The sequence below is a fragment of the Pongo abelii genome, chromosome 11 (assembly GCF_028885655.2).
Source record: "Pongo abelii isolate AG06213 chromosome 11, NHGRI_mPonAbe1-v2.0_pri, whole genome shotgun sequence".
Classification (NCBI taxonomy): domain Eukaryota; kingdom Metazoa; phylum Chordata; class Mammalia; order Primates; family Hominidae; genus Pongo; species Pongo abelii.
Genome location: NC_071996.2, coordinates 74,485,693 through 74,512,858, shown reverse-complemented (window position 1 = coordinate 74,512,858; position 27,166 = coordinate 74,485,693). Strand labels below are relative to the sequence as shown.

General features: G+C 42.2%; 1 protein-coding gene across 2 annotated transcripts in view; it reads left to right on the top strand.

Annotated features, from left to right (window-relative positions):
* SLC25A12 (solute carrier family 25 member 12) overlaps nt 1-27,166 on the top strand; it is a 231,256-nt gene that overhangs the window by 89,731 nt on the left and 114,359 nt on the right. The window contains 1 exon segment of one of the 2 annotated variants that reach the window (NM_001132062.1): nt 26,727-26,746. The exons of the other annotated variant lie outside the window; for it this stretch is intronic. Within the exon segment in view, the coding sequence (NP_001125534.1) occupies nt 26,735-26,746 (12 nt within the window). The 5' untranslated portion in view covers nt 26,727-26,734. 2 annotated transcript variants of the gene reach the window in all.

The following is a 27,166-nucleotide window of genomic DNA, read 5'->3' as shown; positions in this document are numbered from 1 at the left end:
GTGCAGTTCATCAGATACTCAGCTCAGTATTTATTTGCTCAACTATGTAGAGATGGCCTTCCTGAAGATAAAGATCAGAAAAGGTACTGAGAATGCCCAGATCCTTTTTCTTTCTGTCTTTCTTTTTTTTTTCAGACGGAGTTTCGCCTTGTTGCCCGGGCTGGAGTGCAATGGCACAATCTCAGCTCACACAACCTCCGCCTCCCGGGTTCAAGCGATTCTCCTGCCTCAGCCTCCTGAGTCGCTGGGATTACAGGCATGCGCCACCACGCCCAGCAATTTTGTATTTTTGTGGAGATGGGGTTTCTCCATGTTGGTTAGGCTGATCTCGAACTCCCGACCTCAGATGATCTGCCCATCTCAGCCTCCAAAAGTGCTGGGATTACAGGCGTGATCCCAAGAAAAAGGTTTCAAGATACTTTTTCTTGAAACCTAATTATACACAAGAAATTACAGTCATAGGCCGGGCGCGGTGGCTCACGCCTGTAATCCCAGCACTTTGGGATGCCGAGGCGGGCGGATCACGAGATCAGGAGATTCAGACCATCCTGGCTAACATGGTGAAACCCCGTCTCTACTAAAAATACAAAAAAAATTAGCCGGGCACGGTAGCGGGTGCCTGCAGTCTCAGCTACTCAGGAGGCTGAGGCAGGAGAATGGCGTGAACATGGGAGGCGGAGCTTGCAGTGAGCCGAGATCGCGCCACTGCACTCCTTCCTGGGCAAGAGCGAGACCCCGTCTCAAAAAAAAAAAAAAAAAAAAAGAGAAATTACAGTCATAATGTTAAGACAGAAAACTGAAATCAATGGGACTAATAACATTATGGATCAAAAAAGGAAAACAATCTTTTTCTTTAATAAGCATTTTTGGCCAGGCACGGTGGCTCACACCTGTAATCCTAGCACTTTGGGAGGCCAAGGCAGGCAGATCACCTGAGGTCAGGAGTTTGAGACCAGCCTGGCCAACATGGTAAAACCCAGTCTCTACTAAAAAGTACAATAAATTAACCAGGCGTGGTGACATGAGCCTGTAATCTCAACTACTTGGGAGGCTGAGGCAGTAGAATCGCTTGAACCCAGGAGGCGGAGGTTGCAGTGAGCTGAGATAGCACCACTGCACTCCAGCCTGCTCAAGAGAGCGAGACTCCGTCTCAAAAAAAAAAAAAAAAACAAAAAAAAAACTTTTCTTTTCAAAATGGCAAGACTTATCATTTCTTTCCAAAATCACCTTATCTATGGATCAATTGCTGACCAGCAATTATGATCTTTATAAGTAAGAAATCAAGAAGAATTACGTTTTAACTGCGGTATATCACAGATTATTAGTCCTGTGATATTATGGTTAGTTGTAGGAAAAAAATATGATGAAACTTACTGATATATTGTGTGACTAGCATTTAATGTGATCTGCTTGCAGAATTGAGGTTTTATATTGTCCTCGTCTTAGATGTTCACTTTTTTTTTTTTTTTTTTTGAGACAGGGTCTCACTCTCACCCAGGCTGGATTGCAGATGCAATCATAGCTCACTACAGCCTCTAGCCTCCAGCCTCCAACTGCTGGGCTCAAAAGATCCTCCTGCCTCTCAGCCTCCCAAATAGCCAGGACTACAAATGTGTGCCACTGTGCACAGCTAATTTTTTGTTTTTTGTAGAAATGGAGTCTCAGTATGTTGCCCAGGCTGGTCCCAAACTCCTGGCCTCAAGCAATCCTCTCAGCTTGGCCTCCCAGAATGCTGGGATAATAGGCATGAGCCACCATGTCCATCCTCACATATTTTTTTTAATGTTACAGAATAGATGTTTTGGTACAGTTTACCTGAAAGATAAAAGAATGACTTATTTTGGAAAGGTAATGGTAAAATTACCCAAAAGGAAAAAAATTCTCTTTTTTTGGTAGGGATTTCTTTCCTTTTTTAACTTATATTTTACTTTGTTCTAAACAGAATTTAAGAAAGCAACTATTACAGTCATGGAATAAAATTTCTATGAAAGGAATATGCTATCCTCATATAAATATGGAAGAGACAACATATCTTGTGGGAAGTTTACTGCCCTGCTAGTCCCAGTTCTACCACTTCATGCTTCTTCAACCTTGTTGCATCTATTAAGTGGAGATAATAGTACTGCCCAGTCACCACACTGGGTTGTTGAAAAACCAAATGGAATAATATTTGTGAACGAGCTTTGTAAACTCTAAAACTCTATGCAGGTATGAAGTGGTATTACTATGATAACATTTATTCTAGTAAGGGAGATTTGGAAAAGGCATATTCTTCAGAGAAAAGGGCCATATTACACTATTAGGTATGAACTAGCAACCATGTGTTGGTACAGGCTCAAGTTCATATGGACTGATAAACTTCACTATCTTGCTTTGAAACCTCCAGAATGGATTAAAATTTGGCATAAACAAATATGGTCATTGGGCCGGACGCAGTGGCTCACGCCTGTAATCCCAGCACTTTGGGAGGCCGAGGCAGGCAGATCACGAGGTTAGGAGATCGAGAGCATCCTGGCTAACACGGTGAAACCCCATCTCTACTAAAAACACAAAAAATTAGCCGGGTGTGGTGGCGGGCGCCTGTAGTCCCAGCTACTTGGGAGGCTGAGGCAGGAGAATGGCATGAACCTGGGAGGCGGAGCTTGCAGTGAGCCGAGATCGTGCCACTGTACTCCAGCCTGGGAAACAGACTCCATCTCAACAAAAAAAAAAAAAAAAAAAAATATGGTCATCAGAAAATTGATGCAGGAAATCTAAGACCTAAAAGAAAAATGCATGCATGTAATGTGTCTTCATTTCAAAATACATACCTTTACACAGACAAATAACAGTAGTTAGCTCATTTTTTTAGCTCGTAGTGCTAATGAGCATAAAGTTATGAGTCTCAGTTCCCAGAGCAATTATCCAGAAACCATTATCCAGCTAGATGACTTCCAAATGGGATACAAGAAAGAAAATAGGCTGGGCGCCGTGGCTCACGTCTGTGATCCCAGCACTTTGGGAGGCTGAGGCAGGCGGATCACGTGAAGTCAGGAGTTCGAGACCAACCTGGCCAACATGGTGAAACCCCATCTCTACTGAAAATACAAAAATTAACCGGGTGTGGTGGCATACACCTGTAATTCCAGCTACTCAGGAGGCTGAGGCAGGAGAATTGCTTGAGCCCGGGAGATGGAGGTTGCAGTGAGCCGAGATCCCACCATTGCACTCCAGCCTGGGCGACAGAGCAAGTCTGTCTCAAGAAAAAAAAAAGGAAAGAAAGAAAATAAAAATGGATCAGCTCATGTTGAAAACTACTGTAAGAGGAATATTCTAAATATACAAAAAGTACCAGCAGTCTTTATTTTCTAACTCTAATATACTATCCATACGTGTATAAATTAGTAACTTTTGAGGGGCAATTTAGAAATTTTAACACATTTTTACAAATGTAACAAAATTTTCAATTTGTGTATCCTTTGAGGCAACAACAGTTCCACTTTTAAGCATTTGTATTGCAAAACTATTTCACAGAAATGCAAAGATACACTAAAACAAAGATGTTCAATGTTGTGTTATTTTCACTGGCAAGTTGAAAATAGCCTAAACTTCTAGCACAAGGGGCTAGCTAATATGTTCTCTCTCCTATACAATACGTTAAAAAATAAATTACAAAAAATATAATGTTATTTCATTTATATAAAAATGTATTTTGATATAAACAGAAAACATCTGAAAGCATACCTCACAAACTTAACTATAGTTGCCTTTAGGGGGAATTTAGAGATGGGGATTAATGAGGTTTTTTGTTTTTGTTTTTGTTTTGGAGACAGAGTCTGCCCAGGCTGGAGTGTAGTGGCGTGATCTCGGCTCACTGCAATCTCTGTCTCCTAGGTTCAAGCAATTCTCCTGCCTTAGCCTCCTGAGTAGCTGGGGCTACAGTGAGCATCCGCCACCACGCACAGCTAATTTTTGTAATTTTAGTAGAGATGAGGTTTCACCATGTTGGCCAGGCTGTTCTCGAACTCCCGATCTCAAGTGATCTGCCTCCTTGGCCTCCCAAAGTGCTGGGATTATAGGCGTGAGCCACCGCGCCCAGCCTAATGAGTTTTTTTTATTCTTTAATACCATTTGTCCCTTTCAGTGATGATGTATTGGTTTCTTTCACAGTTAGAAACTTATTCATCTGGCTGGGCATGGTGGCTCACACCTATAATCCCAGCACTTTGGGAGGCCAAGGTGGGCAGATCGCCTGAGGTCCGGAGTTGGAGACCAGCTTGACCAACATGGAGAGATCCCATCTCAAAGAAAAATACAGAATTAGCCGGGCGTGGTGGTGCATGCGTGTAATCCCAGCTACTCGGGAGGCTGAGGCAGGAGAATCACTTGAACCCAGGAGGCAGAGGTTGCGGTGAGCCAAGATCGCGCCATTGCACTCCAGCCTGGGCAACAAGAGCAAAATTCCGTCTCAAAAAAAAAAAAAGAGAGAAACTTATCCATCTTTTTGGAGGTTTTTAGACATGGTTGCTAACTCCCTACCCTCTTCTCTACATTCGCCGTATTATGGTACACAGACTCTAAGGGAAGCAATTTAATCAAAACTAGGAACAATTAGTTGAAAACTAATATTTTCCATTTTGCATTTTGTCATTATTTACAAGCAAAGATTGGCCAAAATAACAAGCACTATAATTATTTATACCTGTTTTCAAAATGACTGTCCAGTGATGCCTGCTTTACTCTTGGAAACTAATTTATTAGAATGGCATTAATTATATATTTGTCTACGTTGGGTAGGTAATACAGTAATAACTGTGATATTATACATTCTATCATTAAAATGCTATTTTAACTATTATTTCTTTTCTTTTTTTTTTTTTTTTTTTTTTTTGAGATGGCATTTCACTCTTGTTGTCCAGGCTGGAGTGCAATGGTGCAATGTTGGCTCACTGCAACCTCTGCTTCCTGGGTTCAAGCGATCCTTCTGTCTCAGCCTCCCAAGTAGTTGGGATTACAGGCATGCACCACCACACCCAGCTAATTTTTGTATTTTTAGTAGAGATGGGGTTTCACCATGTTGGTCAGACTGGTCTGGAGCTCCTGACCTCAGGTGATCCACCTGTCTTGGCCTCTCAAAGTGCTGGGATTACAGGCATGAGCCACCATGCCTGGCCTTAAGTATTAATACTTTTCCAGTTTTAGCCAACAAAAATGGCCATTACATTTAATTTTTTTTGCTGCTGTTTGTTTCCTAATATAGTAGAAGAGCTTCAGGGTGAGGGGAGGATGAAGAAAACTTTATCAATGTTACTTAGATACAAAAGAAATAATACTGAAAAGTGGTAAAAAAAAATAATGGCTATAAATATGCATTTTAAGCTGACTTATTATTTTAGTCAATATGTCTTTTTTTTTGTTTTTTTTTTTGAGATGCAGTCTGGCTCTGTCACACAGGCAGGAGTGCAGTGGCACGATCTTCGCTCACTGCAACCTCCATCTCCCAGGCTCAAGTGATTCTCCTGCTGGGACTACAGGCATATGCCACCATGCCTGGTTAATTTTTGTATTTTTTTTTTAGTAGAGATGGGGTTTCACCACGTTAGCCAGGATGGTCTTGATCTCCTGACCTAGTGATCTGCCTGCCTCAGCCTCCCAAAGTGCTGGGATTACAGGCGTGAGCCACCGCGCCCGACCCCTCCCTGCCCAACCCCCCACTGTTTTTTTTTTTTTTGAGATAGTCTCGCTCTGTTGCCCAGGCTGAAGTGCAGTGGTGATCTCGGCACACTGCAACCTCCGCCTCCCAGGTTCAAGTGATTCTCCTGCCTCTCAGCCTCCTGAGTAGCTGGGACTACAGGTGCCCACCACTTGGCTAATTTTTATATTTTCAGTAGAGATGGGGGTTCACCATATTGGCCAGGCTGGTCTCCAACTCCTGACCTCAAGTGATCTGGCCGCCTTGGCATCTCAAAGTGCTAAGGTTACAGACATGAGCCACCATGCCTGGCCTAGTCAATATTTTTTTTTAAGATGGAGTTTCACTCTTGTTGCCTAGGCTGGAGTTCAACGGCATGACCTCAACTCATCGAAATCTCCGCCTCCCGGGTTCAAGTGATTCTCCTGTGTCAGCCTCCCAAACAGCTGGGATTACAGGCATGCGCCACCACGCCCAGCTAATTTTGTGTTCTTAGTAGAGACGGGGTTTCTCCATGTTGGTCGGGCTAGTCTGGAATTCCCGACCTCAGGTGATCCACACGCCTCGGCCTCCCAAAGTGCTGGGATTACAGGTGTGAGCCACCACACCAGGCCATTGTCTTCCTTTTAATGTAAAAAAAACCACACAACATAAAACTTACCATGTAAACTATTTTTAAGTTTATAGTTCAGTAATATTAAGAATATATTCACCTTGTTGTGAAATCTGTCATTTTAATAGGTTGGTTTTCAGTCAACTCCTTTGTAACCTATTTACCTATATGACTATGTACAGCAGGAGTTTTAACTTCCCATGATGTGGACACACAAAGTAACAAGGTTTATACCAACTATATAATGGTGCTAGTTCAGTGTTTAGTTCATAAACCTTAAAAGAATAAAAATAAAGTTTAGTTTTATGGTAGTGTTTTCTCTAATTCTTTTTACAAATTGGAGTTTTGAGGGACTATATGAAGTCAACAAGCTAAATCAACCACTGTGCAAGTTAGTGAAAATTAAAGAGATTTTTTTCAAAAATTTTCTAGGGGGATCCAGATTTTAAGGTTAACTTCATTAATCGCATAAACACAGGGCCAGTCCCTTTGCCAGTCTGTTGAATGAATTAAGAGGAAGAAAGTCATACTGACTGGCATCATATGACACAAACAGAACCTGCTTTATCAGGTAAGAAGGGTGAGTCGGTAGGGGTAGGATGCATTTAAAGAATAAAAGATTTGCTTTTTAAAATCTTTTCAAAATTAAATTTTGTTTTATATGAGGAAGTCGGTGTTAGTATAGACAGGATTTTATTTTTTAATGTAGTTTAAGAGAAACTAAGGCAGTTGAATAATACAGAATCAGGAATTTTAGAGCCAAGTGGCTTTAGAAATCAGATAATCTTGTCATTATGATACATTTTTATTTGGCACACATATGTGTAAAACTTTTGGTCATATCTCCTTAAAAATGTATGCTTTTTACTACTGTTAATTCACATATTAAATATTACTATTAATGTTTTATTTTTTAGACAAAAAAGATCATAAATACTCACTTTTAATACTATCTTTTTTTTTTTTTTTGAGATGGAGTCTCACTCTGTTGCCCAGGCTGGAGTGTAGAGGCATGATCTTAGCACACTGCAACCTCTGCCTCCCAGGTCCAAGGGATGGGCCCACCTCAGTCTCCCGCCTCCTGATTAGCTGGGATTATAGGCGCATACCACCACGCCCGGCTTTTTTTGTGGGTGTGTGAGACAGAGTCTTGATCTGTTGCCCAGGCTGGAGTGCACTGGCACAATCTTGGCTCACTGCTACCTCCACCTCCTGGGCTCAAGCAATTCTCCTGCTTCCCGAGTAGCTGGGACTATAGGCATGTACCTATAGGCCCGGCACCACGCCCAGATAATTTTTTGTACTTTTAGAAGAGATGGGGTTTCACTATGTTGGCCAGGCTGGTCTCAAACTCCTGATTTCAAGTGATCAGCCCAGCTCAGCCTCCCAAAATGCTAGGATTACAAGCATGAACCACCGTGCCCGGCCCCAGCTAATTTTTTTTATTTTTAGTGGAGATGGGATTTCACCATGTTGGCCAGGCTAGTCTCAGACTTCTGACCGTAAGTGATCCACCTGCCTCAGCCTCCCAAAGTGCTGGGATTACAGGTGTGAGCCACTGTGCTCAGCTGCATTTTTAATACTTTCTATCCCAGTAGATCACGTGTGCACCCGTGAAGGTCCCTGACTTAATTTCACACTCTTGCTTATCAGTAAGAAACTGATAAGCTGATATTATGGCTCAAGTCTCTCAAATGGTTCTGTTTTTCTACTTTTTTTCTTCCCCTTTCATGTTGTAGAAAGGGCCAATTTGCTGCCTTTACTTTGCAGAGAAAGTCACTGTATCTGACATGTGGTTGATACCTATTAAATGTTTGTTAAATGACTGTGTAGTAATACCAAGAACATAATTTTCCTCCCAAATAACTAAGCTTTCATTGTTGTTTAAGTCATTCATGGCTCTTGGGATTGAAAACTGCTAAGTTTCTTAGCTTTAAAAAACATCCTTAAGCATGTGATTAGAATCAGGGACTAAAAAGTGTCTCATCCACGTTTAACCCATTATTACCAACACATGTGTAACACAGGCCTTTCCCTCTGAATGTCACCAGGGAATAGCTGTGGCAGAGGGTGAGTAAGCAACACAATTTCCAAGAAGTGATCTTTTGCCACAGTAAATTGTATCCCTGGTACAATAGCTCTAAAGAGACAATTTTCTGGGACATGGGAGTATTCTTGGAGACAAGCCCACCAGTAGCTCTGGATTTCCCTAGACAATTTTAACTCAGATTAGTTTCCAGCTTTCTTACCAAGCTCTAAGAAAGCCTAGCTATTCCCCATCAGGAGCTTACCCTCCTTCTCTCTACCCTTCAATTAAGCACCCGAACATTCAAACACTAAATGTAAACTGTCATCTTCCCAGATCCAGAGACCTGTTCGGAATACATTTATGGAGTCAAGGAGAGGTATTGGGCAATTGATACAGTGAATATAATATCCTTCCTCCTCTTCTCCCTGGGTTTCCCACAACAAACAGGAACACGCTGCTGTACCATGCAGCAGTCCCACATTTCACCCTAAGTAAGACTTTTTTTTTTTTTTTTTTTTTTTTGAGACGGAGTCTTGCTTTGTCGCCCAGGCTGGATGTAGTGCAGTGGCACAAGCTCGGCTCACTGCAAGCTCTGCCTCTCCGGTTCATACCATTCTCCTGCCTCAGCCTCCCAGGTAGCTGGGACTACAGGCGCCCACCACCACGCCCGGCTAATTTTTGTATTTTTAGTAGAGACAGGGTTTCACTGTGTTAGCCAGGATTGTCTCAATCTCCTGACCTTGTGATCCTCCCGCCTCGGCCACCCAAAGTGCTGGGATTACAGGCGTGAGCCACCGCACCCGGCTGAGTAAGACTTTTATATTCTCCTCTCACTTCTCTCCAGCAGGCTTCATTGAGGCTTGCTGTTTTGAGGGCCTGCTGTGTTCATTCACCAAGGTAGGCCTGCTTATCACAGAAGGACCGCCTCAACTTTCTGATCTGTCCTTCTGGGGATAATGGTGAATCATCACCTTCTCTACTCTTAAGCTTATTTGCTCCTTATTGATAACTTCTCTGTTAGGCTCAGGGTCAGGTTCCAGCCCAGGCTGAGGTCCAGAGGGAGCAGGTGGACTGAAACCACCTTTGCAAAATTATGACTGAGACAGTGAAAGAGGTTTAACTTAACTGACTCCATTTTGCTTTTAACCTCCAAGCTGTCCTTGTTCATTCCTGGGCGTAGGCTGAACTAACTTTGGGAGAAACTTATAGTTTATAGTTTAATCAAAGACAGTAACAGCCCTTTCCCAAAGCAGACCTCCTTCTTGCCTGGGGACTAGATTTCCTTAGTAGGACTAACATTAGCCACAAGATTAGAAATTATGGTTTAGGAGTCATGCAGCTGGAGGCTACAAGATTCTGACCCTCCGTAAACTGCTTTTAAGATCAATGCTTGAGATATTTTGCAAACCCTGCACTTGATGGATCAGCTGGCCCCACCCAGATCAATAAATTGGCCCATCTGATTTTGTGGCCCCCACCCAGGAACTGACTGAGCACAACAAGACAGCTCTGACTCCCTGTGATTTCATCCCTGACCAATTAGCACTCCTGGCTCACTGGCTTCCCCCCACCCATCAAGTTATCCTTAAAAACTCTGCTCCCCGAATGCTCAGGGAGACTGATTTGAGTAATAATAAAACTCCTGGCTGGGCGCGGTGGCTCACGCCTGTAATCCCAGTACTTTGGGAGGACGAGGCGGGTGGATCACGAGGTCAGGAGATCGAGACCATCCTGGTTAACACAGTGAAACCCCATCTCTACTAAAAACACAAAAAATTAGCTGGGCATGGTGGTGGGTGCCTGTAGTCCCAGCTACTCGGGAGGCTGAGGCAGGAGAATGGTGTGAACCCGAGAGGTAGAGCTTGCAGTGAGCTGAGATTGCACCACTGCACTCCAGCCTAGGTGACAGAGCGAGACCCCATCTCAAAATAATAATAATAATGATAGTAATAATAATAAAACCCCAGTCTTCCACACAACCGGCCCTGCGTGAATTACTCTTTCTCAATTGCAATTCCCCTGTCTTGATGAATTGGCTCTGTCTAGGCAGCGGGCAAGGTGAACCCCTTGGTCGGTTACAGGATGAGTGGCAAATAGGTGGAAGAACACTCGGGGGGCTGTAGGCAGGTGAAATACAGCTTTATTCAGCAGCTCTCTTACACTGTCTGCTCTGTCTGGGCCGCTTGAGCCTGTGGCTCCCATGCACAGTGGCGCCAGCCGTCTCTCCCTTGCTTTCAGGGTCAGCAGCTTAACTTTTTCTCTCTCTGAGCACAAGCAAGTCTAGCTGTGTCCTGGATCCCTCCTGTCCATCTGTAAGATGGACAGCTTTGGCTCGCTCTCTTTCTCTGGGTGCGAGCATGCCTGTACAGTGTCAGTAGGGTATTTATACCTTTTACAGACAATGTGGTGTAGAACCAAGTGATGGCCTTCCCATGTTACGGCTACATGGCTGTGATAACAGGTGGAGTTATACGCCTGCGCTCTAAACTCTCTGAGTCACTCTGGATGTTTACCTTGGCCCCTCCTTGACCAAAGCACAGCCATTTCCTTATACTCTACGAGGCTGGATCTATGTTATCTTCATCCCTGAGTTCTCACTTGAAGTGAGAGCAAATTCTTTTAACTAACATTTACTAAAGATTTTTATTCAGATTAATCATTGTATTGAATACATTATTTAAGTTTGCCCATATCTTCTCTTCTTAGGCTCCCTCTCAGGTTTCTTTATCCCCTTCCTTCCCTGCCTGATCCTTAAGGACAATCCGTATATAAATGAAATGATCTATTTACCCCGAGATACTGGGTTATATTCTCGTTAACTGAATCTTATCTAAAAATCTGAATGTAACTTTTTAAAAAACATGTAATATTCTGAATACTTGGAGAAATGAAAATTTTCATTTAAAAAAGTAATAAAATTTCAAAAGGTTTCTAACATCTTTTAAAATATTAACAGATAATTGTAACTTTTTTTTTTTTTTTTGAGACTGAGTCTCGCTCTATTGCCCAGGCTGGAGTGTGGTGGCGTGATCTTGGCTCACTGCAACCTCTGCCTCCCAGGTTCAAGTGATTCTTGTGCCTCAGCCTCCTGAGCAGCTGGCATTACAGGCGCCCACCACCATACCCAGCTAATTTTTGTGTTTCTTGTAGAGATGGGGTTTCACCATGTTGGCCAGGCTGGTCTCGAACTCCTGACCTCAAGTGATCTGCCCGCCTCAGCCTCCTAAAGTGCTGGGATTACAGGGGTGAGCCACTGCGCCCAGCCTATAACATTTTGTTTTATGCCAGCTTTGTTAAGAAAGGATCACAAGAAAGACCAGAAATAATTTTTTTTTTTTTTTTTTTGAGACAGAGTCTTGCTCTGTCGCCCAGGCTGGAGTGCAGTGGTGCCATCTCGGCTCACTACAACCTCCACCTCCCGGGTTCAAGCAATTTTCCTTCCTCAGCCTTCTGAGTAGCGAGGATTATAGGCGCCTGCCACCACGCCCAGCTAATTTTTGTATTTTTAGTAGAGATGGGGTTTCACCATCTTGGCCAGGCTGGTCTCGAACTCCTGACCTCATGATCCACCTGCCTCGACCTCCCAAAGTGCTGGGATTACAGGTGTGAGCCACCGTGCCCAGCCAAGAAATTTTCTTTTTCAAAAATGTGTGGCTGCAAACCTACATTGTCCTTGGATGTGTAGAAGTCCTGCTGAGCTAAATTGTATGTTTCTTTCATTTGGTAAAGATTTTTGCTATTTTTTCCTTTGCATGTGGACTTTGAAGTTATTTTATTCTCATATTTTGAAGTTCATATTGTTCTTTTGAGTAAATATAGGACTGCAGCAGGGAGATGACAAATGTCCAATTCATTCAAATAGTATCAGTATGACTTAATTTCCTTAGGTTTTGCTTTGCTTTTTGTTAAATGAAATAGATTATATGTTTAAATATCAAATGACAATCTTATTTACTACTATAAGGTTTAATTATATATGAGTACATATCTAACCACAAATGAAAATTGTGTTGTATATTTAGTATATTACAACACATCCATTTATTCAAGGTAGAAAGATAATTATCTAAGTCGTGACAGATAAGAACAATAGCTGTGATTTGAAAGGGTCATTCTTTGATAAACCTCATTATTTTTATGCTATTTAGTTCATATGTATTTTTCATTGGGGTCATACAAGGTTGAGATTTTTTAAAAAATGATAACCATGAACATTTAACCTTTTTTTGTGCCAGTCTTGAGGTTAAGGCACTCCTACATATGAGATCAGTGTACCACAAGTAGTTCCAGGAGATTCTTACCTTGCTCCAGGGCCCTAAAATGTTTCAGTGTGGGAGGAAGACTTCATAAATTAGAGTCCTCATACAAATATTACCAATGATGTTATAGAAATTGGAGTGAGACAGAATAAGTTAGGATAGATGATTTCACATCAGGTGGGCCAAAGGAATCTTCACTGGAAGGCTCAAAGACATGTTCTCTGAAATATCTGCAATATTAACAATTATATGTATGGACTCCCTGCAAACTGGAATGATTGCAGATAATGGGAAAAGTCAAGCAAAATACTCAATTTTTAATGGAAAAGGGAGGAACTGAGGGATCATGCTCTGTTTAGTCTGCTTCTTTGCAAGACTATAGTGTTAATCTTTGAAAAACAATAACCAGCCCCCACAAGAAAACCCCTGCAATTTAGAGATCCACAGAGGGTAGCCAAGTATCCATCATCTAACATAGGTTTGTGAAAAGCAATCATGCTAAATAAACCTATTTTACATCTTAAACAAATAAATAACACAAAGAAGTATTATAGTACGTTTGATTAGATATGCGATCCTTGCTGACCCTATGCAAAATTGTGATTTAGGGAAAATTCAAGTATCTGCTCCAGACTTTAATATATTCATATTATTTATACAATTGTACTTATCGCATACATACAATTTCAAGTTCTGATTCATTCACTTAACTTATGTAATAAACTATTTTCTACTCATACTTTTATGCGACCAGATTACTAAGGAATCTGAACTTGGTGGAGATTCAAAAATAAAATGTTTTCTTTTTCTCAAGTCACTGCTTCCTCAGTACTGTGTTGAATATCCTTTCCCCCCAGGCAGATTCCATAGTTTTCTGGTCTTCTTCTTTTTTTTTTTTTTTTTTGAGATGGAGGCTCACTCTGTCACCCAGGCCGAAATGCAGTGGCACGATCTCAGCTCACTGTAACCTCCACCTCCAACGTTCAAGTGATTCTCCTGCCTCGGCCTTCTGAATAGCTGGGACTACAGGCACGCACCACCACACCTGGCTGATTTTTGTATTTTTAGTAGAGATGGGGTGTCACCATGTTGGCCAGGCTGGTCTCGAACTCCTGACCTCAGATTATCCACTGGCCTCGGCCTCCCAAAGTGCTGGGATTACAGGTATGAGCCACCGTGCCTGGCCAGCTTTCTGGTCTTTTAAGTTATTCAAAGTCTAGCATGGACTAGTTTAAAACTTCAGAGTTTTAAACTTGGACTAGTTTTAAAACTTCCCCATTGCTGGCCAGATTTGTAGCCATAGGGACCTGAAATGTGTAATAGATCCTGGTCAATTTTTTATGCATTCTCCCTCTCTAAGCTCCTTAAGATTGGATTGGGGGCAGGTGGGGAGTGGTGTCTGGTTCTAGGATATTTCTTCTTCTTCTTCTTCTTTTTTTTTTCAAGGCTAACTCCTCCAGGTTAGGGGATAGGGGATAGAAGTAGGAATAGAGAAGAAATGAATCTTGCTACTTAACTATATTCACTTTTGGCCATCTCTACTTCTCCAGCTGACATTGATCATTGATGTTCTTACTGCCTCTTAGATAGCATGCATTCTTAATTACTTCAATGAACCTACAGGGGCCTCCACATTATACCAATTTCCTGACAAGGAAACTCTGGCTCCTTGCTGCTGTGGTCTCCTATCTGTAGGCCTCGTTTTTGGGTGGAATACTGTAAAGGCAATTCAAGCCCCAATGTCTTACAGGTGTCACTTGCCTGTAAGAAATTCACATACCATCCCTTGTGTGGCAATCAGTGTTGCTAACACAGTGACCACACATAGTCCCACACCTATCATATCATCAGAGGATGATGAAATTTGAAATGTTAGCCAATGCCAATGCTCTTCGTATGAGGTACAGGTGGAATAAGGATCAAGAATAATGTAAAATGAAGCTGCTATTGAACCCCACTTCTGTGGTGGTTATGAGGCCTAAGTTGATAATCATAACTTCCTTTTTCCACCCCTCATTCTGTGTCCCCTCATTTCTGTAAGCACCTTGACTAAGTTTTATTCTTTAGTACAGTGTTCCAAACCCTAATTTCCAAATGGTCTGAGTGCACTATGGTCTTACTTCTGTTGGACTGGCTGTCTCTACTGAGTTGCCTCAGTTGGGATTCAGACAAAGTCATCCTTGCCTCACTGTATAGTAACAACCCAGTTTCTCCTTGATATTGGGGATTAATCACCACTTGGCTGTGGTGACCCTTTTCTGCCTCTAGTTTTGCACCTGAAGAAGCCCAAAATCTCCAGGGGGCAGTTTCAGTTTCCAATTCATCTGACCCATGATGGTGTTTCTTGGTGGAAGCATTTCTTCCTTGGACACTAGGGTCTCAAAATCTGTGAGCCCAAGGTTGTGGGGAAAAGAGGCAAAAATTTCTCCAGTGGAGGCCAGGCGTGGTGGCTCATGCCTGTAATCCCAGCACTTTGAGAGGCCGAGGCTGGTGGATCATGAGGTCAGGAGTTGAAGACCAGCCTGACCAATATGGTGAAATGCCATTTCTACTAAAAATACAAAAATTAGCCGAGCATGGTGGCATGCGCTTGTAGTCCCAGCTACTCGAGAGGCTGAGGCAGGAAAATCTCTTGAACCCGGGAGGCGGAGGTTGCAGTGAACCAAGATCACACCACTACATTCCAGCCTGGGAGACAGAGCAAGACTCCGTCTCAAAAAAAAATTTCTCCAGTGGATTATTTCATGAGATAATGAAAGGGGCTGTTTTCACCTCCTCCTGTTTTTTTGTTATTGTTTTGTTTTGTTTTTTTGTTTTTTTGTTTTCTCTTTTTATCTCCAATGTTCTGATATTTCAAAATGTGCCTTGGTATGGAGCCTTTCTTATTCATTGTTTTGGGTACACAGAGAACACTTTGAATACTCATCTTTTGGATATGAAAAGTTCTCTTGCGTTGTTTATTTGATAATTTCTTTTCTATCATGCTAAATTTCTATTTCCCTTAGACCTCTTAGAATTCAATTATTGGGCCCCCTGGATTAGTTCTTTGTATTTAAATCCTTTCCCTCTCTTTCTTGGTGTATTGCTGTACTTTCTGAGAGATTTTTCACAATGTTTTCATTATTCTTCTTTTTATAACTTTATTACCATTTATTAGTTTTATAACCTTGGGAAAACTGCTTAATCTCCCAGTCTCAGTTTCCTCACCTTTGAAATGGAGATAATGACATGAAATTACCCTACTTCAGAGTTGTTTGAGGATAGATTCATAGAAAGTGATTATAATAGTGCCTGAAACAAAGTTAAGTACTCAGTAAATATTAGCTTATATTGGTTATTCATCAGTATCTTGTTAATTTGGTTAGCTTAAGTGATATTTGGGCCATTTACAAGATGATTTATGACATACAGAACTGATGACCATATCCTGGACATTGGTGACCTTACCACGTCAAGCCATTTTTTGGAAGAAGACCTAACAGCTGGCTTTCGGAATCATGCCTCTCTATCTCACCATCCCCTTCAAATACAACAATTTTTATTCCTTCTCCAGTTTTGCCTGTCTCTGTATATGTTTTTACATGTGTATGTTTTCATCTTAATATCTTGTAATAAATATTTATTTATTTATTTATTTATTTATTTATTTTGAGGCGGAGTTTTGCTCTCGTTGCCCACGCTGGAGTGCAATGGCACGATCTCAGCTCACTGCAACCTCCGCCTCCTGGGTTCAAGTGATTCTCCTGCCTCAGCCTCCCGAGTCACTGGGATTACAGGCATGCGCCACCACACCCAGCTAATTCTTTTTGTTATTTTTAGTAGAGACGGGTTTTCGCCATGTTGGCCAGGCTGGTCTTGAACTCCTGACCTCAGGTGATTCACCCACCTTGGCCTCCAAAAGTGCTGGGATTACAAGAGTGAGCCACCGCGCTCGGCCAAGAAATCTTTATTCTTAAAAAGGGAAGTGATGGGGGGAATATGATTCATGAAGATGATCTATCCCAGAATTTTGTGTTTATTTTGTTCTCAAACATTTTTATTAACCACTGCTTTGTACCTTACCCTGCACTAATTGCTAGGGATACACAGATTTTTGTTTTATCTTTTTCTTCAATTCCTACATTGAGCATCTACCGTGCTCTAGAATCTACGTGAGTTCACATTGTATTGCAATATTTTTAAACTGTAAGTTTGGCCCACTAAAGGGTCATGCATGATATCAATTTAGTGTGTTGAAACCAAAATTAGAATAAAGAAATAGAATATAGTGTGGAATAGTAAATACCAGAGTGTGTTGCATGTAGTAAGTTTCAGTACTGCTCTGTGAAATTTTTATTTTGGTATGTACTGGAGTTGTAAAAAAAAAAAAATGTGTTTTTTTAATATATAGGTGTGGGTTAGTAAAGTAGTTTGAAAGCCACCAGCGGAAATGATAATAAGCAAAGAGGTAATTATAACAGTGTAATTAGGCCGGGTGCGGTGGCTCACGCCTGTAATCCCAGCACTTTGGGAGGCTGAGGCGGGTGGATCACCTGAGGTCAGGAGTTCGAGACCAGCCTGACCAACATGGAGAAACCCTCTCTCTACTAAATATACAAAATTACCTGGGTGTGGTGGCGCATGCCTGTAATCTCAGCTCCTTGGGAGGCTGAGGCAGGAGAATCACTTGAACCTGGGAGGCAGAGGTTGCGGTGAGCCAAGATGGTGCCATTGTACTCCAGCCTAGGTGACAAAAGCGAAACTCTGTCTCAAACAACAACAACAACAAAAGTGTGATAAATACTATGCATAGGATAGAGTTAGTGCCCAGAGGGAGGCTACCCTAAATGGGAAAAGGGGGCTAGGGATTGTTTTCTGGAGGAGGAGCTTCTTTTTTTTATTTATTTATTTATTTTTTTAATTTTGAGACGGAGTCTTGCTCTTTCGCCCAGGCTAATTTTTGTATATTTTTTTAGAGACGGGGTTTCACCGTGTTAGTCAGGATGGTCTCAATCTCCTGACCTCATGATCTGCCTGCCTCGGCCTCCCAAAGTTCTGGGATTACAGGAGTGAGCCACTGTGCCCGGCCAAGTTTGGATTTTATACCGAAGTCAGTAGAGAGCCAGTGAAGGATAGGCAAGTGACAAAATTCAATTTCTGTTTTAGATCAAACACTTGGTAGCACTGTGGAGAATGGATTTGAAGGTAGTGACAGGAGGCAGAAAGTAGAGAAGTGGAAACTGAGAGAGGAATTAGAAGTCACAATAAAGGCTATTATAATCAAAAGAAGAGTTTTTTTGGTTTGTTTATTTTTTTGAGACAGAGCCTTGCTCTTTCACCTAGGCTGGAGTGCAGTGGCACGATCTCGGCTCACTGAAACCTCCGCCTCCCGGGTTCAAGCGATTCTCCCGCCTCAGCCTCCCAAGTAGCTGGGATTACAGGCGCCTGCCACCATACCCAGCTAATTTTTTGTATTTTTAGTAGAGATGGGGTTTCACCATGTTGCCCAGGCTGGTTTCGAATCCTGAGCTCAGGCAATCCACCCGCCTTGGCCTCCCAAAGTGCTGGGATTACATGCGGGAGCCACCATGCCCGGCCAAGAGAAGAGATTTAAAAAGCACTGAAGGGAAAGGAAAATGCAGGACTGGGTGGCTATTTGAATGTGAGGAACAAGGGAGAGTCTGATACCCAGCTTTCTGACTCAAGCAACAAGGGCAATATTAATGGCCTTCACTTAGGAAAGATAAGGGGACTAATTGGCTATCGGTAGAGAAACTGGCTAGGAATGATCAATAAACCATTTAATTAATACCTACATGACTAACAGCAGGCATTGAGATAAGTGTTAGGACTGAGGGTATGGATGAAGAAAGAAGGATACAATAATAAGACCTATTCTGGAAGGAATGCAGAAAAATGCTGAATTAAGGAAGAGGTGAGTTATTGTTTCCATGAAACCTTTTGTTTACCGTCCAGCTTAAATTGATTTTTTCTTTGTCTAAACCTCTCTTGCATAAATTTACCACACAATTAAGAATCCTCATATGTGCATTGTTACTTAATCGTTTTAGATGATTATGTTCCCTTCATATTCCTGCTTACAGATATCAATAATAAGAAGGCACATATAGTGTCTTGGAGATAGAGTAGAACTTCATAGCCATATAGAATTCCATATGATGAAGCATCCCACTCTCCCTGCAATGTTCTGTAGCATGTTTAAGCAAAGAAGGATTTGTCTTATCTACTGGGCAGTTGCTTCTCTGTGATCCATGCTCCTCATTATCATTCTATTAAGTCTTGGCTTACACTCACTTAGCTGCTGTTATCCATGTAGAACCCTGAGCCTACTGTCTTTGATGAGATGATGTTGCTGCTATTGCCACATGGATCTCAGTGAGGGGGTTAGCACTTCACTGAGGAAGGTTATACTTCCTATTACTGTGATTTTTCTTCCATGCCATCAACACAACACTTGTTCGCAGATAGTGTTTTATTGAAGGGTTGGGGATGATTAGAGGAATTATAACTGTTGACTCCCTATTTTATTTCCTATCCTCACCCCAAACCATCCAGGCAAGTCCATCCACTCAGGGTGACAGAAGAGCAGAGTAACAGGAGAGTGAGCAACAGCAACTGTTTCTTCTTCTTTTCAAGCAGTGATAGCGAGGCATAGTACAGGCAAGACTTCGTAGATCAGTTACTCCATGACTTATTGTCTATATTGGCTTGACTAGAGTCAAGAATTCCACAATTCTACCCACTTTCTCTCCTCAACTTGTCTCTTTTCATAAGATCTGTCTCTCCTTAAGGTCTAGCTATTTCATACTGTTTCTACAAAACTTTCTAACTTAAACTTCCCAATTATCCTTCTGATTCGTACAATTTGATACTGATCACTATTACATTACTTCTCTAATGTAATTCTTCAGGTGAAGTTTCTTCCTGGGCATATCCCAATTCCTAGCTTACTTGTCTAGTGGTCTGTAGACTTCTCTTCCTTAGTGAGTACAAACCTGTCCTCCCCTTTTTGGAAACCTCCTACTCAAAAGAGTTGGTGTCATCCTATGATTAGTTCTCCTTCCCCCAACAGGGCAATCCAAGGACACAATGACCAATTGCAGGATCTTCCTCACCTAAGTCTGAGTTTCTCAGTCTAGAATTACATCCTGGGTGCACTTCAGCAGAGGAGTTCCAAGTTAGGCTTTAGATTCCAAGTCTGGTTCTTTCCAAGGTAATTGTCAGCATGTTATGCAAATATACTTTCACATTCTTTTTCTAGTTTTCCTGTGGGTAACTATTAGACTGAACCCACACATATACCCAAACATGCATGACCCCAAGGACATATAATTAGTGTCTGAATTGATGTTGAGGAAAACATTTTCTTTCTTGATGCAATATATATATATAAACTATATGTATATATATAAACTCTCTGTATATAAACTCTATATAAATAAACTATATATAAACTATATATATAAATAAACTATATATATAAACTATATATATATATATATATTTTTTTTTTTTTTTTTGAGACAGAGTCTCATTCTGTCACCCAGGCTGGAGTGCAGTAGCGCAGTCTCGGCTCACTTCAACCTTTGCCTTCTGGGTTCAAGCAGTTCTCCTTTCTCAGCCTCCCGAGTAGCTGGGATTATAGGTGGGCACCACCACGCCTGGCTAATTTTTGTATTTTTAGTAGAGATGGGGTTTCACCGTGTTGGCCAGTCTGGTCTCGAACTCCTGGAGTCAAGTGATCCGCCTGCCTTGGCCTCCCAAAGTGCTGGGATTACAGGCATAAGCCACCACGCCCAGCCTTCTCAATGCAATATAATTTTCACAGATTCTCCTCCCCATAAAAGAGGTATATTATTTGTCAAGCAGTTTCAGTTCTTTCTCCTCCTCTCCAACAATGCAGAGGCCTATTACTGGTTAAGAAATAAGTCCCAGTACAATTTCTGACCAAACAACAGAATTACATACATGGATAGCCATCTTGAGAAACACAAAGACCAACACAAATTCTCCCTGACCTTTTATTATGAAAATTTTAGAATATTTAGAAAAGTTGCAGCAATAATTTTTTTCAGTGAACTCCTTTATACACTCTCACAGTTAGAAATCACATACCTATTCATCCATTTCTCTATCCATCCATAAATCTTATTTCTTTAATGCATTTCAAAGTAAATTTAAAATAGTAGTATTCTCTCACCTAAATATATCATTGGCTAGAGTTCAATATTTGCTCAGGCTGTTTTTCCTTTTGAAGGAAATTTACACCCATTTGTAATTAAGTGTACAAACCTTAGGTTTACATTCACTAAGTTCTGAAAAATGCATACACCTGTTATCTAAGCCCCTAGGCAAGGCATATACTACTATTATCACTTCACATAGTTCCCTTACTCCTCTTTCTAGTAAAATCCTCTCTGGCAATCATGGCTCAAATTTTTTTTCACCAGTGATTTATTTTGCTGGTTCTAGAACTTTGTATAAAAGGAATCATATGATATATGCTCTTTTGTACTATATGATTTATGCAAGACTTCTTTCACTTAGCATCATGCTTTTGACACTTGTCCATGTTGTGTGTATCATTAGTTTACTCTATTTTATTTCTCAATAGTATTCCATTCTCCAAATATACCATAGTTTATCTATTCTTCTATTGATGGACACCTGGGTTATTTCCAGTTTTGGGCTATTATGAATAAAGTGGCTGTGAACATTCTTGTACAGCTCTTTTAATAGACATATATTTTCATTTCTCTTGGGTATTGGGAGATAGAATTGCTTGGTCATAGGTAGGTGTATGTTTAGTTTTACAAGAACCTGCTAGACTTTTTCTCAAAGTAATTATACCAGTTTACACGCCTACTGTAGTGAATAAGAACTCTGGTTGCTCCATATCCTTGCCAGCATCTGGTGTTTTCAGTCCTTAATTTTAGCTATTCTAGTAGATGTGTAGTGGTACCTTCTCACTGTGATTTAATTTGCATTTCCCTGATGACTAATGATGTTGTACACTTTTTCATGTGTTATTGACCATTTGTATATCTTATTTTGTGAAGTTCTGTTCCAGTCTTTTGCCAATTTTTAGGACTAGGTTGTTTATCATTGATGTCATTGAGATTTAGGATATATCCTGGATATCAGTCCTTTGTTGTGTATATGTTTTGCTAATATTCTCTCCCAGTTAATACCTTGCCTATTCATTTTCTTAATGCTATATTTTGAGGAAAAGACATTTTTACCTTTAGTGAAATCTAATTTATCAATTTCTTAACTTATTGCTTTTTAGGTTTTGATTAAGAAAACTTTACCTACCTCCAAGTTACAAAGATGCATCTATCTATCTATTCTATATATATACATATATGTATGTGTATATATATAATATATATGTTTTTTATATATATAATAGATATGTTTTTTATATATATATATGTATATTTTAGAGACAGGGTCTTACTGTGTTGCCCAGGCTGGAGTGCAGTGGCTGTTCACAGCCATGATCATCACTACAGCCTTGAACTCCTGGCCTCAAGTGATCCTTCTGCCTCAGCCTCCTGAGTAGCTAGGACTCCAAGCACATGTCATGGCACCTAGCCACAAAGATACTCTTTTATGTTTTCTACTAAAACCTTTGTTTATAAAGCTGTTGGGGGCAGCTTTATGACTTCAGCTTTTGCATTTAGGTCTATGATTCATCTCAAACAAATTTAGTATATGGTGTGAGGTAGGGATTTAGGTTAATTAATTTTCCCACACTGATATCTAGTTATTCTAGCATCAATTGTTGAAAAGTTTCCTTGCCCCCAATGAATTGCTTTGGCAACTTTGTTAGAAATCAAATGACTTTGGCCAGGCAAGATAACTCACACCTGTAATCTCAGCACTTTGGGAGGCCAAGGCAGGAGGACTGCTTGAACTCAGGAGTTCAAGAACAGCCTGGTAACATAGAGAGACCCTTTCTCTACAAAAATTAAAAATTTAGCTGGGTATGGTGGTGCATGCCTATAATCCTAGCTACTCAGGAGGCTTAAGTCTGAGGATTGCTTGAACCCAGGAGGTCGGGGCTGCAGTGAGCCATGATCATGCCACTGCACTCCAGCCTGGGTGACAGAGTGAGATCCTGTCTCAAAGAAAAAAAAGAGAAAAGAAAGAAAGGAAAAAAACAAAGAGAGAGAGAGAAAGAAAAAAGAAAGAAAAAAAAGAGAAAGAAAGAAAAAGGAAAGAAAGAGGGAAAGAGCCAATGACTTTATAATTTTGGATCTATTTCTGGGCTCTCTATTCTGTTCCATTGATCTGTTTATCAATTCGTATGCCGGCCAGCAGCACTACGCTGTAGCAATTTCTTTAGCTTTATAGTTAGTCTTGGAGCCAGGTAGTCTAAGTCCTCCAACTTTGTTCCTTCTCAAATTTGCTTTGGCTATTTTGGGACCTTTGCTTTTCTCCCACACAATTTTTAAAGTGACACTTTCTTCTTTACTTTGGATCAGGTCCGAAGTATTCTTCCTCATTGACCTCTAAGTAGAAGAGAAACAAAAAGCATCCAAATAAATCCACAGGGGTAGGGTAGGGGTGGGTAGCTGAGGAACCTGGCAGGATGTTTATTCTCCCAGTTATATATTTCTGACTGGAGTGAGAATATGTGGCAAGCCACACAGCCTTTACCCCATCATTACCTAAAGCTGCCTTGGGCACTGGCACAGGACAACAGGTTTCAATATCATTCTTTTCACATTATTCATTAAAAAATGAATAGTAAGCCGGGAGCTGTGGCTCATGCCTGTAATCCCAGCACTTTGGGAGGCCAAGGCAGGCAGATCACTTGAGGTCGGGAGTTTGAGACCAGCCTGACCAACATGGAGAAACCCCATCTCTACTAAAAATACGAAATTAGCCGGGCATTGTGGCATATGCCTGCAATCCCAGCTAGTTGGGAGGCTGAGGCAGGAGAATTGTTGAATCCAGGAGGTGGAGGTTGTGGTGAGCCAAAATCATGCCATTGCACTCCAGCCTAGGCAACAAGAGTGAAACTACATCTCAAAAAAAAAAAAAAAAAGAATGGTAGCACTTGCCTCGGTAAAATATTCTCTCTACTTTGGGAACGATGCTATTTCTCTTATGTTTCCTGTAGCTGCAACACAAGTTTTTTTTGTTTTTGTTTTTGTTTTTTGTTTTGTTTTGTTTTTTTTTTTTGAGACAGAATCTTGCTCTGTTGCTCAGGCTGGAGTGCAGTGCTGTGATCTTGGGTCACTGCAACCTCTGCCTTTCAGGTTCAAGCGATTCTTCTTCTTCTTCTTTTTTTTTTTTTTTGAGACGGAGTTTTGCTCTTATTGCCCAGGCTGGAGTGCAATAGCATGATCTCGGCTCACCACAACCTCCACCTCCCAGGTTCAAGTGATTCTCCTGCCTCAGCCTCCCAAGTAGCTGGGATTACAGGCATGAGCCACCACGCCTGGCTAATTTTTTTTTTTTTAGTAGAGATGGGGTTTCTTCCTTGTTAGTCAGGCTGGTCTTGAACTCCCGACCTCAGGTGATCCACCCGCCTCGGCCTCCCAAAGTGCTGGGATTACAGGCATGAGCCACCGCGCCTGGCCTTTTTTTTTTTTTTTTTTTTTTTCCAGAGACAGAGTCTCGCTCTGTTGCCCAGGCTGGAGTGCAGTGGCACGATCTCAGCTCACTTCAACCTCCACCTTCCGGGTTCTAGCAGTTCTCCTGTCTCAGCCTCCCGAGTGGCTGGGACTACAGGCGCACACCACCACACCTGGCTAATTTTTTTGTATTTTAGTAGAGACAGGGTTTCACTGTGTTTCCCAGGCTGGTCTTGAACTCCTGAGCTCAGGCAATCCACCTGCCTTGGCCTCCCAAAGCACTAGGATTACAGGTGTGAGCCACCATGCCTGGCCTCAAGAGATTCTTCTGTCTCAGCCTCCTGAGTAGCTGGGACTACAGGTGCACGCCACCACACCTGGCTAATTTTTGTATTTTTGTAGAGACGGGGTTTCACCATATTGGACAGGCTGGTCTTGAACTCCTGACCTTGTGATCTGCCCGCCTTGGCCTCCCAAAGTGCTGGTATTACAGGCATGAGCCACTGCACCTGGCCACAACACATGTTTTACACAAACGCAAGGCACTCAATAAATGTTTATTAACTAAATTTTGGCTCCTTTTAAATCATGAAATTAGAGTGTTTGAAGAAGCATTAAAGCTCATCTAGTTCAATCCTCCATCTGATTATATAGTGTCCTACTAAATACCAGGTTATACATAATTAGTATAGTGATAGAGTACTCACAGCCGTATATGTCTAGAACAGCTCATTCCATGAACTCCTTCCAAAATTCACTGAAAAGAAAACTGTTTGTTATTGCTTCACCAAGGGAATAAAGAAGGCTGTGGTCCAAAAATAAGATCACCATCATCTCCACTGCATAATTTATAGGATTTAGAGTCAGACTGTGAGGAAGACAGTTCAGGAAAAGACATAACTGCAGGAGTACAACTATTTCTTCTGATTTTTGATACCCCTCTCTTCCATTTCCACCAAAACGAGAATTTATTTCAATGACAGCAAATGTTCATATATGGAGAATAGTTGTACAGTATAGAGAAGCCCTAAAGTGTGTCATTTATCTAGTGTCTAATTATAAGTGGCTTGGGCAAAACCCCATAGCTACTAAAAATACAAAATTAGCCGGGCATGGTGGCGTGCATCTGTAATCCCAGCTACTTGGGAGGCTGAGGCAGGAGAATTGCTTGAACCCAGGAGGCAGAGGTTGCAGTGAGCCAAGATGGCGCCACTGCACTCCAGCCTGGGTGATAGAGCGAGACTACGTCTCAAAAAATTAAAAATGAAAACACACACAGGGTCGGGCGCGGTGGCTCACGCCTGTAATCCCAGCACTTTGGGAAGCCGAGGTGGGAGGATCACCAGAGGTCAGGAGTTTGAGACAAACCTGGCCAACATAGTGAAACCCTGTCTCTACTAAAAATACAAAAAATTAACTGGGCGTCGTGGCGGGTGCCTGTAATCCCAGCTACTCGGGAGGCCAAGGCAAGAGAATCTCTTGAACCTGGGAGGTGGACGTTGCAGTGAGGCAAGATGGTGCCACTGCACTCCAGCCTGGGCGACAGAGCGAGACTCAGTCTCAACACACACACACACAGACACACATACACACAGTACACATGTGATTGGGGTTGTGGAGAAGCATTGACCATCTGTAAGCCCCTAGAGGGTGGGGGCTATAGGTTATTTGCGTTATTTACAAGCAGGACCATGTCAGGCATATAATGGATGCCCATACATGTTTGAATCAATATGTAGCCTAATACAGTGATATTGGCAAGACTAGGGTTTAGAAACATTGTTTTGGTTCAAGATAGAGTTACTACTTCTACTTCTTAGGTAGGGCTAGAAATCGAATGGAGAATTACTTTCTGTTCATGTATGGGCAAGCGATTCATTGCCAGCCCTGTCGAAGACAAATAGAGTCTTTTCTCATTGCACACAGGATTTGGGTGATTAGGAAAGTGGAGCGAGTCTACTAATAAACCGTTATAATAGCACGCAAAGCAAAAATGAATTCAGCGTATTCGTCCCATGCCAATTTAGGAGATAATTTCTCAAGTTATGTTTACTTAGGTTTTCCCTAGAGTGAGTGGTTCCCAATCTTTTTTTGTCGGTATTTGCCATCAGTTGTCATTAATTCATTGTTATTAATGGGAAGCGCTCTTTGATCCGTCGGAACCTTGCTCAATATAGGCCCCAAATGTTCCTTTAAGCCTCGGGGAAAACGACTTTGGCTGGTCGGCGCCCAAAGCCACACCCACTAAGAGGCCTTAGGAAACCTGGGGCTTTCCTGGCGGCGACCTAGCTGTGGCAACCACGCGGCGCGTCGGGATCCCATGGGTCGCGCTTGTCTTCCCAGTGGGAAGCGCGTCCCCCTCCTCCGCCCGGCCGGCCGGCCCTGGGCCAGCTGCGTTTCTGGCCGGGACGCCGGGCCCCTTTCCGCACGCGGCGCGTCCCGAGTTCATTTGCATGGGGACGCGCGCGGCGCCGGCTAGAGGGAGGGCGGGCGCTGCCGGGGAGGCGGCGCGCGCGCGCCCTGACAGCTCGGCCCTGCTCGCTCACTCGCTCGTCCCCGGCTTCCGAGCACAGCATGGCGGTCAAGGTGACTCCAACTCTCTGCTGCTGCTTTTATTGCATAAGAGACATTCCGAGCGCCCTGCCTGCAGCCCCCCACTGCTTCCCATTTCATTCATTGTCTAGGTCTTAGATAGCTTGTCCTGGAGCTCCGGCTTGCTGCGGGGAGAGCTGTGCGAGGCTTGGACCGGAGGAGGGGATGCCCGGCTGGGGGAGGGGAAGGAGGAGGGATTGTGAGTTGAAGGGGCTTGTACGGTAACACGGGTCAGTGAAGGAAGAGTAATGTCCTGTCCTAGGTGCATGGGATTGTGAGTCCGGAGTTGGAGGGCATCAGAAAGGGTGTGGGAGGAAGTGGCGAGTAAAGCTGGGGATACCTAGGGTATCAGTGAATTGCGGTGGGGGAGGGAGTAAGTATTGAGTAATTTGGGGCCTCAGTAAGGTCGAGGGC